This window comes from Drosophila erecta, unplaced genomic scaffold, assembly GCF_003286155.1.
Source record: "Drosophila erecta strain 14021-0224.00,06,07 unplaced genomic scaffold, DereRS2 tig00000092-arrow-pilon, whole genome shotgun sequence".
NCBI classification, from domain to species: Eukaryota; Metazoa; Arthropoda; class Insecta; order Diptera; family Drosophilidae; genus Drosophila; species Drosophila erecta.
Genome location: NW_020825207.1, coordinates 7,448,582 through 7,467,484, shown reverse-complemented (window position 1 = coordinate 7,467,484; position 18,903 = coordinate 7,448,582). Strand labels below are relative to the sequence as shown.

At 42.3% G+C, this 18,903-nt stretch overlaps 3 protein-coding genes across 3 annotated transcripts; 1 reads left to right on the top strand and 2 right to left on the bottom strand.

The window, feature by feature from the left end:
* Window positions 1-9,785: 9,785 nt before the first annotated feature.
* On the bottom strand, window positions 9,786-10,758 carry LOC6548820. The gene is made up of 2 exons (XM_001975569.3): window positions 10,421-10,758; window positions 9,786-10,357 (listed from the first exon to the last, which is right to left on the bottom strand). Exons 1-2 carry the CDS (start codon window positions 10,619-10,621, stop codon window positions 9,884-9,886), a joined length of 675 nt encoding a protein of 224 aa, XP_001975605.1. The 5' UTR covers window positions 10,622-10,758; the 3' UTR covers window positions 9,786-9,883.
* Window positions 10,759-15,563: 4,805 nt separating this feature from the next.
* On the top strand, window positions 15,564-16,917 carry LOC6548821 (kelch-like protein 18). The gene is made up of 2 exons (XM_001975570.3): window positions 15,564-16,487; window positions 16,611-16,917. Exons 1-2 carry the CDS (start codon window positions 15,622-15,624, stop codon window positions 16,849-16,851), a joined length of 1,107 nt encoding a protein of 368 aa, XP_001975606.1. The 5' UTR covers window positions 15,564-15,621; the 3' UTR covers window positions 16,852-16,917.
* Window positions 16,918-18,349: 1,432 nt separating this feature from the next.
* On the bottom strand, window positions 18,350-18,532 carry LOC113564319. Its single transcript, XM_026980893.1, has one exon. The coding sequence runs from the start codon at window positions 18,530-18,532 to the stop codon at window positions 18,371-18,373; it is 162 nt and encodes a 53-aa protein (XP_026836694.1). The 3' UTR covers window positions 18,350-18,370.
* Window positions 18,533-18,903: the final 371 nt, after the last annotated feature.

Here is an 18,903-nt window from a genome sequence, read left to right as displayed (position 1 = left end):
TGTCCAATCTACCAATACGAAATTGACAGCCATGTTTCTGTCAACTTTTTAACGATACAAAAACACATTTATGCCAGAGCGCTCCTGGCGACGTCTAATTTGCAAATTCATGAATATAAAGTGGCCTCGAAACGCCAAACAAATTAATCAAATATGCTAATTTTTCCTTTTTCTACGAAACCCACACAGGCACTCGGCAATCATTATTCGCGTTAAAAATATGCGTAAAAAGGAGAGATTTGCAGCGAGATGGGAACCTGTGCATCTGCCAGCACACGGAGATCTTGCAACTGCAAAATGCCCAAAAGGACAAGCCAAAAAATTAAAACTTGGACTTTGGTCTCTTTTCTGTTTGGAAATGGATCCTCTGCCAACCAAGTTTCAATGTCAAAACGGGGATCGAGTTTCAATAACAATAAAGCTAGGTAATAAGTATTATTTAAAATGGTCGCATTGCCGTCTTTTTTTTTTTTGTTTTTAGCACACATGTACGCCTAAGTATACCAATTTCCACATAGATATAAATCCTGAACTGCCATAAATTCAGAAATCCCTTCCCCCAATGAATTTCTACCCAATTTCCCCGGAACTCTCTCATTCCCTGTTGCATTTTGATGTCTTGCTTTGGCATCCAAAGTCCAAAATCATCATCATGATGCTGGCTAGGATGGGGATTGGCATGGGGATTGAGTTGAGAATGGCATGATGACCATGGAGGCATAAAGCGCAGTTAGTTTGCATACAAATGGCATTTGGAAATGTGCAAGAGGATTGCGCAAAAATCAACGCGACATGCCAAACAGGACAAATAATGTGCATAAATTTATACCCAGATGGGCGGACCACCAGCCAAAGTTTGGACGTATAGATAGCAAGGAGGGTTGCTCCACAGCAATAATAAAAAAGCAAACAAGTGCTGGTCAATATGTTGCACTGGATGTGGGCAAGGGTCTGCGGATGGTGCTCCTGATGATGATTAGATTGCTGCATGCGAAACTGGACAGGATTTTGGTTGGGCGAGGAGGAGACGGCAGCCACATAATAACGCTTATGTCCTGGACATTAGCATGGCCAAAGGACTGGGTGGCTGGACGACTTGGTTGCTGCCGTGTGGACCAACTGATTGGCATCGTCGCTTACACTTTTCTTGCTTGTCCAAATCAGCCCCTCATCTTCTCCGTCCATCTGAATTGATCAAAGTATCAAATATGCAGACACACAGGAATTTTTCGTGATATGGATGCCGGTGGAAAACGAGGCAAAGGGGAGTTTTCCGTACAGTTCTGACCTTATATACAGACTGTCTGCTGTTGTATGTGTGTTGTATGTAAGTGCATAGATCGTTGTGTTTTGCATTAATGGCGTTGGTCTCCTTTGAGATAAATAACTGGGATACAAATGGGTTGGGTTGTGATGATTTGTATTCATTGATATGGTGGCATCATATCTTTGAGCATGTGGTTTTAATCATCCGTGGTCATTAAAATTTCCGTTTCGTATTCACTCACTCGCCCTAAATAACCATTTCTCTTATAAAAACTAATGAATTGCCGTGTGGTTGCCGGCAATAAATTAACACTGAATGATGAAATGAAGGCTATAAACAATCGCATAAAATTAACCAAATATTTTCATACTTGGCAACTGTAGGAGAAGACTTTAACACATGCATAAAGTATAATCGCTTTTATTCCGGATATCAATTTAACAATTAACGTAAATCGTTTTTGCTTACAGACGACGCAGTTACCATGCCTACCAATAGTTTATTATTTAAAGGGATCAACACGACCACAAGCACAAACACACGCGCACATGCACAAGCGGTATAATTGCATTATATTTCACCATTTCCATGCAATTTTCCTTTTGGCTGCCATTGTCTGCTTGGGGGGTGAATAGCGCCATCTGTTGGCCGGACTAACGAACACTCCGCAGGTTAAAGTGCTCGACAATCAAAGGACACCAGCCTATTGTGATTCGTGTAGCGATTCCAGCTACCAGACAAATTTGCAAATCATCAAATATAATTTCTAAACAAATTACAAACGAACTACCGCAGCCCCAAAAGTTGGCAATGCAATGTACCATACAAATTGCCCTCACAGTTGCACACAACGCACTTTATGCCCACGTTGCACAGTGCGTTTGTGCGTGTATCTCCTGAACATTTACAAATTATGCCATAAATGTATCCTCGCCGCACACATGCACACACACACAGGGACGGAGATGATTTGCCGCTGGCATTAAATTTCACAGAAGGATTTTCGGGGCGGAGGCGCATTGTGTGCTTGCCACTGCAGTTCCATTCCCGTTCACTGATAGCTGGATTCCCGCCCGCTCCTGGCTCTGCTCCTGGCTCTGCTCCCGATCCTGCTCCTGATTCTGATTCCGAATCCGATTCGGATACGGATACTGTTCACCCAGCGCCGGCTAAATCATATGCAAATGCATGCGTATGACATTTGGGCTCGAAATTTTATTGTCCGCTCCGGTTGCTAAATTATTTAGAGCCTGATTCCTGTTGCCATGACGATCCTGGACGAGTGGGGATGCACTGAGGAAAAATCTGTTAAGGTAGCTATACATTTTGTACCTTGAGCTTAAGAAAACTACACCATTAATATAGCATTACACCATTTATAGCATTTGAACTACATGTATATTTCCATAAACTCTTTATTTGTATGTACGCCATTTATATTTGCTATTAAATGGCCAGTTGAATTAACCCTTTATTTTCTACAGTGCAAAACGACAACATGCATTTTGGGCTGTGCCCAACACCACAGACAACCGCATAATTTATGCAAAATGCGTATGGGAATGCGAGTGTGTGCGTGGGCGTAGCATTGTGAGTGTACGTGTGAGTGCCGCAAATTTTAGTTGCTTTTTGGCATTGAAATTGAGCCGAGCTTTTTGGGCCTGTCTTTCAATTTGACATAAAACCTTTGCTGTATCCTTTTTCGGCTTACGCATGACACTTTATGCAAAGTGCTCATCCCTTCCCCGCCTCTGCTTCTTTCCCTCCATTTCCGGCCTGCCTTTTTTGGGCGTATTTCACGCCCTTTTGCCGCCACACATCATAATAAACGTAAGAAAATGTATTTTCCCGTATATGTATTGCCCTTGAAGAATATCTACCGCAAATGAGCCTCGCAAATTTTCTCTTTCTTTTGCGCAGCTCTTTTATGAGCAGCCAACCGTGTGTAAAAAACAACAGAGAAAATCATACAAAAGTTCATTAAATTTCGAATCCTTTGCTCAAAGAGGATGTAAAATGTATTAAATGCTGATGGGAATAAGCAAAACGATGAATTACATTTTTACGCAATTTTAAAGTAAAATTTAAATTTATCTATTGCATACGAACATTTTTAACATATAAGCAAAAAAACGTTTTATTAGATACCACATATTTCTTGGTTAAAGTGCCCTTCAGGACTGCAAAGTCCCACCATTTTAACAAGAATTGTTAGGGAACTGACGTGGAAAACCGGGACGTAAATTGTGGGGATCCCGCAACTCAGCTCGTTGGGCAGATAAGCAAACAGATTTATGACTGCATTTAGGGGTAAGCATTTGCAGTGAGCTCTCGTTTTCCTCTCAACTTTTGACTCTGGAGGCCTTTAAAAATGCAGAAGACAACACTCAATTCGTACGCCGTCATTCGTAATTAAAACGAACCACTCACGTACTTTGGCCAGCCAGACAAACAGAGCCAACGACTGTCAAAAGTCGCCTACAAATTGTCCGTCCGTCCATCCGTCCGAATCCTCAAATTGACAGCCAGTCGAATGGAGTGGGTTATACTCGTATGTGTATCTATATGGGGCGAAGCAGATGACCTGCCGGACATGGACACACAATAATTTAGTACGTAATAGACCCGACCCTGCCGAGCCGGAGTCCCTTGTCCGTTGTCCGGAGAACGTTGTCCGTTGTCCGTTGTCCGTTGTCCGTAGTCGCACCAACAGACAGATGCTAGACAACTCCGGTTGCAGCCCTGAACTTGTACATTAACACAAAACATAAGCCGCCAGACAGACATGTGAATGATGAAGCACGAGCGCGTCGGCTAAATGGAGTGGGTGACGGCCAAATGGACAGGGATACTCGTAGATATCATAAATAGTGGAACTAGGGCTGTCCGAAAAACATACGCTATAGGGAAATTATTCCCGAGGGGAACCCAATGTAGTATATCTTACTCACGTTATTGCAGTAAAAAAAGGATTTTAGCTAATGAAAAGTATTATATCATACTAAAATAATGATGCTTACTTACGCCAAAAATGCAGTTTGGTCTACAATGCATTATTATCAGACAATACACAGAAACTACGTGAAACTAGATAACAGAATGCAAGTACTATCTCAAGCTCATCTCTATTTGGCCACATATCATGCACTCCAACAAAAAATAGGGTTCGGTGTTTCAGGCCTTCTGACCATAGTTCAAGTGCCATTAAAATCGAGTCTTGGCACTCGGGCATCTGCCAAAGTGAAGGGAACATAGAATGGGCATGGGAATGGGAATGGCTATGGAGATGGAGATGGAGATGGGATGAGTTGGAAGTTTGTGCAACAAATTAGTAGCAAAGTTGGCTCGAACCCGTGACTCCGCGCCCACTTCTTGGCCCACTCGCACTGGGCAAATATCCGACTGCGGAAATTGCAATGAGACACGTGATCATGGAGACTCGACTACATCCGCTCGCCAGACAAATAAATCTTCATTTTGACTTGAACTTTTGCTGCGGTCCGTCGGCCAAAACGAGAAGTTGGTAGCAAATTAACAGCTGTTGCGTAGCTGTGGTTCCGAGCCCTGCGCTTCCGAGCTACCGAGTAGTCCTGAGTTCCTGAGTTCCTGCGGCTTCTCAGGTGATTTACGGCCAAGTTGAGACTCAGCTAACGGCGTCTGCATATTAATATGTGACTTGGCATTTTACTTTCTACGCCATGGAACTTGCAATCAAATCCGACTCCTGCACTTTCCCCCAGACGCATTCCATTTCGCTTTATGCCCCGACTTGCCCTCTGCTCGCAGCACGTTTTATTGTTGTGCCGGCCAATTTGTGACGAGTGAGTGCATATAATAAAGCAAATTATATTTCAGATTCAAATGCTATGCAGTCGAGCGGAAGGCGTCTCAAGAGCCGGGCTCCAGCGATAACGTGGCTGAGAGCACGGACTACGTATACGCCACGTTGTCTAGTTGGCCAACGTGACCATGGCCTCTGCGACTGCTGGTTGCGAAAAGTATGTTACAATTATTTTCATCAAAAAACATCAAGCGAATTCCCCGTCGCACACCACGCAAAATGGTAACTTGCATTTTGAACTTGAGATATAGGGATCATTTTAAAATACCCATGGTTATTGTTAGCTTGGAAACAAAAATTCACACAACTACCTTATAGTGCTAAGTGAAGTAGCTTAAACAGTTTAACAGCTAACAAAATATTTAAATAAACAAGCAGAATTAAAGTAATACTATTATAATATTCATGCCACCATGTAAGGCTACTTAGAATGCATAATTAAATAATTTACATTAAGTTTAACCACAAGCGCAAATGTAATATTATCAGAATAAATAATACTTTGTGACTTTTCAATTTTTTAGCCAGATTGCCTAATGGATGTTAAACCGGTTGACTTCATCTAATTGCATTTAAATAAAAAATAACGTTCTTGTCCAAATTGAATGCAAATAGTGTTCGCAATCACAGGAAACAAAGAATAGTTTCCGTAATAATTTAATATAATCCTATTAATTTAATTGGTCGCCTGGACATCATTTGTGTGGATTTTTTGCCATTGCTCCTGCAGTTGTTGTTTTTCTATGCGATGTACTACAACATGAGGGGCAAAAAGCAGAACAAAACAGGAGTGCACTTGAAATTGTTGATGGGCGAAGTGAGTCGACTTGTGTGTGCGTCAGAATATCCTTTCATCAGGACTTTCCTGCCCAACCGTTGCATCCGCATGCTTAAAGTTTTGTTTCGGGTTTTTCCGTTTTTTCCCCTGGTTTCGTTGTCAACTTTTGCCTTTGTTTTGCATTTTAGTTGCCCCCAGCCCCAACCACCTCAGTGCCCCGATATCCCGCCCAATCCCCAGAATTGGGAAAAGCATTTCGAAAATGCGGAGAAATGAAAACTTCTGGCCCCGGTCTGCAATGCTGACCGATGTCGACATCGTTGTTGGCCAGCCGCATGGCATAAAGAGCGACAGTCCGCAGGACATTTTATATTTAATTTACAGTGTGACCGCAGCTGGTTTCCGTCCATCTATCTGTCTCTGTTTCGCCGGTATCTCCCTCCCTCTCTCTCGATCTCTCTCTCTCTCTCTCTCCGGTCGCTTCGTCCTTATATGTGCATTTAATACCATCCATTCGCTGTGCGAGTGCATTTAATAAAGTGCAGTGCGGCTATGAAAACGAGCGGGAAGCCAACCATTGGTCGAATTTCACTCTCTGGACTTTCCCGCATCATTGTTTCTGTTTGTTCTCGTCAAACGGTCAGAAATTAATTTCTAATTCCCATTATGGTGGTCCAGTTGGCCGAAATCTACCAAATACGCTATCCATTAAGTAAACACGTATATATTTGAACGAGAATTGCATTAAATAACGTTCCAAATAGGCTTTCGGCCGTCCAAAGTGGGGATTACCGAGTGGGCGTCTGCCAGGGGATGCTCGACGCGGAGGCGTGGCACAATCGCAGTGGCCTAGTGTTGCCACAACAACAACTGAAATAAGCCCAACAAATTCGAATGGGAATTAAAACGGAAAACTTGAAAGGGATGCAGCGATGAAAGTGTTTTCAATGCTCTTTAAAGGACTTCGATTGAACATTTCTAGGGAGTCGAATATGGGATTTTCTTTAAAATATATATTATATTACAAACTATAACAAAAAGAAACTCAAAATAGCAATTAATTTTAGACTATAAACACATACGAGCATATTCTAGGGCATAAAATAGGCCATATCCAAGTATGCGTGCCACGCAAAATTCCATTCTCAATTATTTTTTCCCTGTATCCACTCGACAATTTCCTTTTTATTTTTTTTTTTTTTTGAGTTCCTGAACTTGTTGGGATTTTAGCAACGGGAAGGAGGAACATGGCCCGGCATTCTGAATTGATGCCAAGGATTGGATGAGCTGAAGCCGGCCATGTCCATGTCCTTGCCCATTCAGTGTGCAGTCGTCCACACTTTTATTGCTTTAATTGCGCACCGAAGCGCAACAAGAATCGACGCACAGCCCTCCCACATCCAGGACACACATGTTGCTAATGAAGTTTCTAACAACATTTCAACTCATGTCAGATCATAATCTGTTAATCTGCGAGGCCCAACCCACGGCCCAGGATAGCTGATGTGGCATAAAAGTAAACTGGAGCAAGATGAACCTGGCGACAACTGTACCCAAAACACTTCAATCCCGAGACACTCGAGTCCTTTTCGTTTTTGACCCAGGAGTGGGGATACAAGTAAATGATGATGGACTTTTACTTTGTCATCGAAGGGCGGCAATCATTGTCGGACTTATGGTCAAAAGGCTGAGTTCAGCAGTCGAAAAGTATTGCTATTGGAAGATGGCTAATGAAAGGCGAATACTCGGCTATCGAAACGGCTATATATATAGTCTATAAATATATCGACAGGCACCTTAGTTAAGGTAGAAAAGGAAGGTAAAAGCAATAATATCCTGTGCAACTTTATCTCTGCGCAGATAGGACTAATTCAGAAAATGAGTACAGGTTAAATAAGCAGCATTTTGCAGTTGCCTTTGGGAATGATTTTGAGGGCCTTGGGAATAAGTTCACTTATGGTGCTAACATAAATTTACCTTTACTTAATACTAATTAATTAAAACTGCCTTCGTTTTGTTTCAATATTACAATTTACTAATTTGATCGATTGACTAAGCTGCCACCGAAACTCAGAGCATTGATAATGTCCTTTGGCAAACACAAACACAAATAAAGGCTGGCAAATACAAGCACTCGCACACACACACACACATCTGCACATTGAGCAACATGTCAAAGTAAACAAACACTGTCAATGGGAAAACTACTCGAGGGGGTGGGCAAATTAAGGGGGTGGTGCTGGCGCATTTGTATGTGTTATGCTTACGCCTCGATTGCGCTGGAAAATCAACAAGCCCATCGATGGACTATTCATTGACGTCTAAGCGCCGAATGGGTGTGTATTTTAATTAAACCTGTTTTTCGAAGGCATTTATCAGATGCAGACAGGATGTACACCTCAACGCACCACACCCACCGACCCTCCACTATCAGGTGCTGCTAACAAAAACTAGAAAATGCTAGCGTGGAAAAAGCACGGTAACAAATGGAGATCGTATTGAAATGTTTATGTGATCCATGTCACAGAAAAGTATTGTACATTAAAAACGTTTCAGAAATGTGTAGATTGCTATTTTTTTGAAGGGAGTCAGCAAGGTACAAATATATATATCTTCCTATTAATATTTTTCATTAAATTTGAGTGAGGTATATGATAAAAGTATATTTTAATATAATTATTAGAAGCATATGTGCCTTATTTACAACCTTACTTACATAAAGAATATATTTTATATATTCATGAAAAATAGTTATTGTCGAAGTACACCCAGCGTTTTTCTAAGTACACAGAATAGCCATTCAAGCTAGAACCCAACATGTTTCACTGTTAATGGACTTTCTATATTTGCAGGAAGTTATGGCAGCCTGATTTATGTCCATGCCTTTTACCTTTGGCTGGCGTCCACCAGGTGAAGTCCTTTAATTATTGAACAAGAGGGGCTAACCGAGCCAATGGTTGGCTGGCAATCAAATTTGGAACGGTCTGGCATAAAATTGTAAGCAGATTTCCACTGGCATGCTGCCAGTGCCATTACTTACTAACATCAAATAAAACTCCAGTTTACAGCCCGGCACATAAAGTTCTCCAATTGAGGGAAAATCGAGAAAACACAGAAATCAAAGTAAGCACCTAAGCGGCTTATGCAAAAGACAATCGAACCCCCCACCCATCCTCACTTCTAGATCTCCTTCGCATTTTATTCCTATTTTACAATGCCAATAGGCAAAAAGTGTTAAACAAAATTTGCGTCTGGCGTTTATTGAGTGGAACGAACGCCTCAGTTCGAGCTGAATGGAAAATGTAAAAATCTAACCAGGCACTCGCAGGGTAAAAGCAAAAGTTTAAATTACTTTCTAGTGAAACTTTGATCCGCAACAAAAAAATAGGCTAAAAGCAGATTGCCAGCGAGATTAATGCTTAAAGCGTAAAGGGTAAAATGCTGAATTGTTAAATAACTAATGCACGGCCAATGAACTTGCAGAGCAAAAGTTTTAGCAATTTATCTGCGTGCCCCTTTTTCCCTGCTATAGTTTCCTTGAAAATATTTTATGTTAAATACACTCGTATGAATTCCGAAAAACACATCATTTTATTAAGTACAATTATTTAGGATTTATAATCTTAGTCTTTGTGAAAAAATAAGCATATAGATTAATTGAATTTCAATTATTTTGATATAACTTTTTGAAAGATGGTATTAATGCATTCGAAATGAAAAACTTGTTATTCAAAGTGCAGCATTTCTCTTTTCATAAATGTATAATAATACAAAAAATATTGTTTGTGTGCATACAATAAGATGTTTAAAATTAATAATAAAGTTGTATACAAAATTTAGTAAATAACTAGATGATTGCTGTTTTTTTTTAAATTTCGACCAGAAGTAAACCTCCCAGGTTAGCAAGAAAAGTGGCCTATTTAATTTATCATAATTGTACAATTCATGTTTTATTCAAACTATAGTCAATACTAAAACCTAATATTTGCGTTTTACTTTAATTATAAGTGGGAGCCCGATCGATGGACGCTGCCTCGAGAATAACCTTCATTATTTTGTCCTTGGCAAACTCGGAGGCGTCGGCGTTCAACTGCCGTAGTCGGTCGGCCACAAAGTCGCCAAAGATCTGGGCGCTGTCCTTTTGGGTGCGCAGCGCATTGGCCACCGCCTTGTTGACCATGTCCTCGTCCATGATGCTGATGGTGGACATCTCGCCCTCCCCTTCTACTTCGTCCTCCAACCTCTGTTCGCCGCCGCCAGTCAGGGAGCACGAGGAGAACATGACCTGCTCGGGTTCGTAAAGGGCCAGGTTCTCTATGATTTGTTCGTAGTCGACGGACTGATCCGAGGCACTGATTTTCTCCTTCTTCACCGGAGAAGTTTTTGGCTGCGCCTTCACCTTGACCTTGTAGGGTGTGGTGCTGGAGCTGCTGGCGGATGACCTGTTTAAGTGGCTGCCGTCCGAGGGTTTCTGGAAAGGTGGTGGTGTTGTATCCAAATTAGGCGGGAATTGCCACAAGCTGTGTACACTTACGAGATGCGGTTTGAGGTCCAAGTGCTTCATATGCTTCTTGGTCGCCGCATGGGCACGCAGATCGCTGATTTTAGTGTTTACGCAGCATTTGCAGAAGCGGCAGTGCGCCCGGTAGGAATCGTCCGGATCCCGTCGCAACCACGCACGAAACTCCTCCATTTGCAGCCACACATCGCGCAGTTTCTGCTTGTAAATTTTCATAATTCGGCTAATAAATCGGCAGAAAACGCAATGAAAACTAATTAAAACACGACGTACAGCAACAATGTGAATGCAATAGTGATGACAATAACAATGCGAGTAGAGACGCCTGCCGCCAGTGTTGCCAGTTTGATGGCAGAAAAAAAGCTGTTTCTAGCTGTACAGAAAATAAAGCTGCTTTACGCAGGGCGAAAAAGCTTTAAAAAAGCTAAAACGTCACAGTGCGCCTGTGTGCTTTTCGTGCGGCTTAAATAAGCACGCGTACTTGCTTTATTTATTACATGTAAACTGTGTTATAATTAATATATCATATATTATTTTATTGCAATATTATTATTTTGCAATATTATATTAAATATATATATATTATATATAATTATTATATTTTTTGTTCTATTTTATTTTTGAAATATATTAAGAATATTTTTAGGAAACCGAAAATTCAGCACAATTTATATCAATTTAAAATGTATTTACTGGCTCGAAAGAAGCCAGATTTTACCGAAAATTAGCTGATCTGGCCACATTGTCATCTCTAAATATCGCTAGATCTGTGATGCGATAAGTACTTGTTATCGTTTGCGACCACTCACTGATCGTGACATATCGATAGTAAAGTAATCAAGTTATCAATAAGCCGCGATCAAATATTCCTTTTGAATAATTTATTTTTAATTTAATTTTAAAAAGATCTCAAAATTTGATGTTACGGTAAATCACTTAATTGTGGGAACCGTTAGCAAGGTCTTTATTTTATGGGTATACTACAATTTAAGCATACAAGCCATTAGCCTTTTCTACCATTTTTAATTTTGAATATTACATTTTTTCAATTCCTACCAAATATTGTGTGTTGTAGGAACTCACCCGCCATGCAATGTCCTTTGTAGCGGAGCTTCCGGGCATTGGCAAAGGACTGTCGAGCTGGCAGACAAACAAAACTCAACCGCAGACAACCCACTCAATTGGAGTTGGCCCTTTAAAAGTTCATTCGTTTGTAAATAATTTTTAGCCGGCGGCTAAATCGATACTTCGCTTAAGATTTTTGCATATATAGCAACCATCGCAGGGCTCTGAAAATTTTGTCAAGCTGCGCAAAACTTTCAACGGCAGCCGACGAGCAAAGTTATATGAGCAGCGTATGCCGATAATGCATAAGAGAAAAGTCGGAGGGCGAACGGAGAAATGGCACAAGAGAAATGGGAAAGCATGAGAAGGAGCATGAAGGAGGAGAAATGAAAGCATAAGCCAACTGGGGAAGTTTTACTATTAAAGTTTTTCATCAGCGCCTATTTGTCGAGCTCTCGAAACTTGGCCATAAACCCCTTTTTTGGTTGCTGGGGCGATGGGCAAATATTTGTCAGGCAATTAAATGTTTACTGTTTTTATTATATGTTTTTGTTCGCCCCACTCTCTGCCCTTCGCCTCATTATTGTGACAAAGGAGCGGAGTGAAATGGTTTTTGTCGGCTATTCCGGCTAAAATTAATCACACGCCTCGTTGCCGCAGTGCAAACAATCCAGCAAAGGTAAAAGCGAACAGACTAACCGCAGTACAGCTTAGTGTGCACCTTGCAGTCATGATGGTGAAAATGTTGCTTTCGAAGGGTCGGTATGGTAATGGGCCCAATAGAGATGAAAACGTGAGGCACCCCTTTAAGAATACTGCCCACAGAGACTTAAATCCCTTTGGTTCCTGCACATTGTCCTGGTGCCTTTCGTCACTACGTGGAATGACGACCACAGTGAAGTGCAGATTAACAAAGATAAAAACCTTCAACGAATCATTTCAAACCAACTTCTCACCTACCTAGCCATAATTATTTCGTATCAATTAATATGGCACAACCATCGCCATCCACTCAATGGTAATGGGATTTGCTGGCCAGCATTTGAAGCGATTCATTGAAGCGGATCATCATGCTGTACCCACTCGTGCCTGCTCAAGCACCACCCAGTCTCGATTTTCCGGTATGTGCATACAAATTAATTAACAACACTCGTTGGGGCCATAGTAAATTAATAATTTAGCCAGACATTACGCATACGACGCATCGGCTGAGTGGCAGTAAAAAGCTGTCCAAAAACGCGTCGGAGATGGGCCAAGAGTCATTTTAATTACCACATAACAGGGCAGCGGCCCACAAATGGCAAGTGGGAAATGGGAAATGGAAAATGCGAAATGCGAAATGCCGGGGCTTCGGAGTGGGTGAGTGGAAAATGGAGAAGGGAAAGCATGAAAGCATGTCACGCTAAATGGGAAATGTTGCGAATACGACCTGAGGGCACAAGTGCCTGGAAGTCTGCGTGAGTGTGTGCGTTTTATGACATTGCCAATTTACGAAATTTCATAAATATAAATTGGTTTTAAATGTTAAAATGGAACAATTAAAATTGCCGCTGGTAAGCAGCAAAGTGAGTGCCCCAACTCCGCCAATATGTGTTCATGGGTAATATTCACGAATTTAGCAAACATTCGAGGAGCCCTGAATAATTAAGTCGAAATTATGATTGCATTTCCCGCGAGAGGAAGTGAGTGCAAATCGGAAATTAGCCCAACTCACACTATCCACATGTACATTGAACTTTTAGCCAAATCACAGCCGCTAAAATGGCTCAATTCTATCGCGGCACAAAACAAATTTATTTTAGCCATCAAACAATTTATTTGCTTTTTGTAAACAGCTGAAAAACGCTGGAAATTGTTTATGGTTGTTACTGCTCTTGAACATTTCATCGGTTGGCGATAAAAGGCATGACATATGAGCGGAATTCGTTGGCAATTTTCGTTTTCAGTGCCCCATAAATTTCGCACTAATAAAATTGCGGAAAAGTGTGCTACAAAAAGCAATTGCAAAGGCATCAAATCCGAGTGCAATAAATACAACCTGAACAATATGCTGTGCTTTTCTATAAGTCAGCAATCAATGTGGAGTTCTCCGAGCTCAGATGAAATCTTTGACTTTAAGTCGTAGCTATTAAATGGCGGAGCATGGCCAACAAATCGATATTTAATGACAGAGCTTAGTCACACCCGCCCACCCAAGAACACGCCCCCCAGTCTAACACTCACACACCCAAGCCAAGCGAGCACATACATCATTGTCAATGTCAAAGTGTCAAAGCAAACTTTGCAGTGCACAAAGCCAACAGCGCATAGTTATTACACTGAAAAAAACGTTAATCGTTCCCTAACTCTAGCTAGTAAATGCTGCCCAAAGCCTTAAAGGTTAATTTCTACACTCTAGCACTGCAAACAAATATCGTAATATTTCATAAAGTAGAGAAATCCACCTAAAACACGAGATATTTCGCTGTGCTCTGCGGAATCCTCAAATCCCAGTGTTCGGAATCATATCATCGGGCCGACCCAAGTCAAGTGCAATAAACCCTCGAATCGGCTGGGGAGTTTTGCATTCGACCACGCCCACATAATGCCAACGCCCCTTCTAGCCCGCAGTTATGATGTTGCAGTAAGCAGCAAGTAAACTGCAATTTGCGCACAAAAACTTTGCCAGCGACAAACTTTCCGCCCCATATGTCCCTCTCTTTCGCTCCCTGTGCTGCCCCCTCTTTCGCTCGCATTGTCTTTATCTCTCTCACTCCGCTTAGCAAGCGGGCAACAATTTGAACTGACAAAGTCCGGCGATAAAAAAAGTGTTTAAGTACTTTAGTTGCGTTCCGAACGCATCGCACAAAAGTTTATTAAACAAACAGGTAACAATAAAAGTGAATGGTGGAGAGAAAAATAGATTCTCCGTTTCTTTTCAGCAGATGTTTCAATGAATAACAAATTTATAGTTTCCAATGTTGTTTCCAATGCTTTCTAAATAACTGAGGTGGAAAAAAATGGTAGAGCAAAAATATAGATTAGGAGTGCAGTTTAAAAGACACAGCGATTTATAAAATTTAGTTCAGCTGAATTTTTGTTTGTCATAAATACTTTTAGATTTAAAAAACTTGGGAAACCGGAAAATATGGCTAGACCGCTAATAATTTGGACCTAGATGCGAATGTTTCATTTATAAGACATTTAAGGAAAATACTAATAAATAGGAAACACCATTTAATTTTGTTTTGCCTTTTTGTTTGCAAAATTAAAGATGTTCGTATTGTTTTCCGGCAAAATAAGTTTTTCTTAAAGAAAGTTGACTATCGCGCGGGTGGCAAGGAAAACCCAAAATAATTGGGTGTCGAATTGACGAGTTGCTTGTTTAGTGATAAGACCCTCGCCCACTCACCATTAACAATGTACAGTCACCACCGCTCTCCTGTCGTCCCCACCACCCTTCCCACCCCTACGCCTGGCGCCACGCCCACTGTGCCCTCCCCGCCCACCAATCGGTTGTACGCCGCTCGCATAATCAATTATGCGTCTGCAGTGCGTCCAAAGTTCTCTCTAAACTTGGCAATTTATTTGCACCGGAAACTCAACATAAATCAAACTAATTTCTCCTGGGATTTTTCAGCACAACTTCCAACGTGTCCCATTCGCCGTCTCTGTCCCGCTCGCACTGCTGCTGCTCTGGTCACGTGTCTCGCTGCGTGGGCGGGAGCGGGACGGAAGATGGGCGGCTGTGGCAAATTGAATTTGTCGCGGTGTATTGCATAATTTGGGGAGTATTGTGCGTCTAATTGGCTGCTCGAAGGATTCGTGAAAGTGAAAGCCCCAGGACATGCGAAAATTCGAAGGATCTCCTGATTAGACAGGCTGTGTTCTAAGTTATCAACGGCATTGCACGGGTATCTTGTGAATGCAAATTGCGAGGAACATTCCTATTCAACTGGACCGCATTGTATTCTTGCCGCCTGTTGACTCAGACATCACTCAGCTGCGTCAGTTTGGTTGTCGTTGGCAGGAGGAATGAGTCAGAGGAAAGGCCTGGTTGCTATCGTATGAAAATGTAGCCAATTGAATTGACAGTTTTTTGAGTAAGCTAGTAGTCAACATTCTTTTTACAGGAACTCTTTAAAAATACTCGAAATTCTAGGTGTCCAAAAATGGAGATAACCATTGATAAAACAGTCCATGCAGACGAATTGCCAATGGAACCGCAACTGAAGGAGCTGAGTCTTCGAGACTTCAAGAAGATCGGACGGATGCCAAAGATCTTCAAGGACTGTTGCTTGCCCAAGCAAAAAAGCATCGTGAATGTAATGAAGGACTTTTGGCAGCAGAATAAGCATCACGATTTCCTGGTGCGGATCGGGAACCACAGCTTTTCCTGCGACCGCCTGGTCTTAATGGTCTACATAGATCAGATGAGGCATAGTAAGGACCAGACTGAGTTGCGAATGCCAGCGAAATTTGTGAGGCCGGAAGTCTTTGAGCTACTAAATCGCTGGATGGTTGACCAGGAACCGTTCATAAAGCGTCCAGGAATTGGTAATCTGCTGCTGGCTGCGGATTACCTAAACATCGAGCAATTGTCGTCCCAGATCTGGGCATGCTTGGACCAGAACTCCGGTTTCGGCGAGCATCAGGCCATTCAGTTGGCCATGGACACACTGCCCCTTAGGGATCTGAGTGTATTGCATTACATGATGCTGCAGCGGATTCAGTACTACTTCCTAATCTTTGTATCCTCGGCTGAGTTCCTTGCTTTGCCCAGCGAGAGTGTGAGTGCCCTGTTCACCTCGAATGACATCAGGGTGAACAGTGAGGCGGAGGTTTTCTATGCCGCCATCCGCTGGCTGAACTTTGAGTGGCCCACCCGCAAGAATTGCGCGTTCGACGTAATGGAGAAGGTGCGACTCTTCAGGCTGCCGGCCAAACTGCTCCTGCTGCTGGAGTCGTCGATGGAGGACACACGTGTAGACCGCATCATCCAGTTGCCGGTGGTAAAAGCGCTCATAGAGAAGGGCAGGTTAGTACACTGCAAAAACAGTACATGCATTCATTCAGTACTACAAATCATTTACATTGAAATGCACTTTGCTGTGCACACACCTGCTTCTTCCTCCAATTAACTGTCGCACATCCTCATTAGCTTCGACCAAATAGCGTTGGACTTGGACGACGGAACGAGTTGGTACCACGAGATTTATGAGATCTTTGACGTGACACTGCTGCCACCACGTCGATTCATCTGTCACGATTTGGCAGCGTACCACCAACCGAAGCCAGAGTCACCTGACCAGGTGTTCGCGTACAAGGACTTCCTCCGCTACCTGGGCCTCCTGCAGACTCGGCCTTTGGACACCTTGCAGCTCCTCGAAAAGCGCCACTGACGGTGCAAATGGCATCGATTCCTCGACGGATACATGGTCCCTCCTCCTCCTGCCCGACGACCTTGATGATGATGATGATGATGTGGCTGTGCAAGATGACAGCGATCGTGCTGCGTGGCAGTAACAGCAAATTTGCATTACCTGGGCAGGTGTGTTCCTGCCTCCACTTCCCCAAACGAGCTTAATGCCAGTCGCGCTTAAACGAGGGCTGAATGAGCAGTTTGTAGGAGCTCTTGTGTTTGACAAACAAGCTAGTATTGTACCACAGTTTTCATATTTTTAATAAAGTGGCGTATGATGCCTATTTGTTCCACAAGGAAGTTACCTTTTAACTGGACACAAAGCTGCATCATTCATAAGGCTCAATCACACCTCGCATTTTATTCTAGCCATGTAAGAGTGCCACAGACAGCGTCTTGCCACAAAGGGGGATTATTAATATGCATTTTACTAAATGCTATACCAGCTTTAGGCTTAAGCAGCCTCAAAGGTCCTGAGTCCAAAAACCTCTTGGCATTCACAGCCCTGATTTTCAACCGTATTACACTTACCCGGTGATTTTCGAAACAATTTCCTCATCAGCGGTAACCGTGAACCACATTTCCAGCACCGTCGTCATCCTGGCCACATCACCTTGTTTCGGCTTGGAATGCTCGCGGCGCCGCTCCCGAGCTTTGAACTCACACCTTCCACCTCCTCACGCCGCCCCTCGAATTTTCCGCCCACAGTGGCGCACACCTGGCGTCGCTGGGAAATTGAAAATGTTTGTTGCTGCGGCAAGAGTCTGCAAAGTTGGCAAATCGAGATTGCAGTTTGCCGTGACGATGATGTTTACGAGGAAAATGTTCCTGGCTGCCTTTCGGCTAATAACTGCAAGCCGCAGCTCCGTAAAAGAAACATTTGCATAATTAACAATGTCGCGGTGAATCAAACGCCCAGCCATCCGCTTTAAATAAAATTCAAAAACTAGGGAAAACAATTTTCTAATATGCTCAACACTTTGAGGTTTAGGGGAGGCAGATGTGAGCTCATGTGTGCAGCCTGTTATTAAAATCATAAATCTGCATTAACCGAGACTGGGTGGGCAAACAAAACGGCTTTATCAGCTACGGCAACGCATTTTTCATACTTTTTGCCATACATAAATTTATGTTAGGCGCTCGTTCGTCTCTTTTTTAATAAACTCTCGCTGACGCTTCGCGCAGGGCTTATGTATATCCTGAAAGGCGTCCTTTAATTCATTTTCCACACACACAGACTAAAAAAACAGCGGAAAATGATTAAAAACCACTTTAATATATCTTCTTTGTCACTCCAGCGAGCCGCCAAGGAGAATAGGACGTGAATGGCGGGCTTACGAGAAGCCCTCGCTGAAAGTGGGAGCTTTAAATTGGACTAGGACTCACAAAAAAGGGTTCAGAGCACTCTGAAAATGATGAAATTGTGTTGTGCCAGGAGTTTTGATAGAGAAACAGATATACGTTTATTTGGCTTGCATTACAATAGTTTTATTCGGCAATTAACCCTTACTGGGATTGAATGGAGAGGGCCTCATATCGAAGGGATTGCGTCCTGGCGGTGGTGGTGGTGGCATCCAAACCCTTGCCTCGCAGAGAAAAGATCCCAATAAAGCCATAAACGAGTATATGACTAGGAACAGAGAAATCTGAAGACTTTTCATGCTGGCAATCAACTTTGCCCAGTCGCTGAAATGCCAAGCGTATTTATACCCGATTTTATATACTCGAATGCTTAGTGGTTCCCCAGTTGATGATGACCTTATCAGTGAAACGTGGTGATTTTTATTTTCGTTGCCCATGCAGGGGATTTTAGCGCTTAGACTATAAATTTAAATATACATAATATACCACTTATCAGCAAAATTCGGCAGCCAAGTAAGACGATTTTTCATTCAATGCAAATGAAATATTTTAGCAGTACTTTCACTTTACAAATTTCCATGCAAACCACATCCGTGTATGAAAGTATATTGGAGTATTGGAGTGCGAACAAAAGCTTAGTATGAATATGTGGCATAATTAGCCAAACTTA

What these genes read in the sequence shown, in the direction of transcription:
- LOC6548820 (XM_001975569.3), bottom strand. Translation starts at nt 10,621, where the DNA reads ATGAAAATTTACAAGCAGAAACTGCGCGATGTGTGGCTGCAAATGGAG. An exon ending in TGGACCTCAAACCGCATCTC is followed by an intron (nt 10,358 to 10,420) that starts GTAAGTGTACAC and finishes CCACCTTTCCAG; the next exon opens with AAACCCTCGGACGGCAGCCA.
- LOC6548821 (XM_001975570.3), top strand. Translation starts at nt 15,622, where the DNA reads ATGGAGATAACCATTGATAAAACAGTCCATGCAGACGAATTGCCAATG. An exon ending in GCGCTCATAGAGAAGGGCAG is followed by an intron (nt 16,488 to 16,610) that starts GTTAGTACACTG and finishes CATCCTCATTAG; the next exon opens with CTTCGACCAAATAGCGTTGG.
- LOC113564319 (XM_026980893.1), bottom strand. Translation starts at nt 18,532, where the DNA reads ATGAAAAGTCTTCAGATTTCTCTGTTCCTAGTCATATACTCGTTTATG.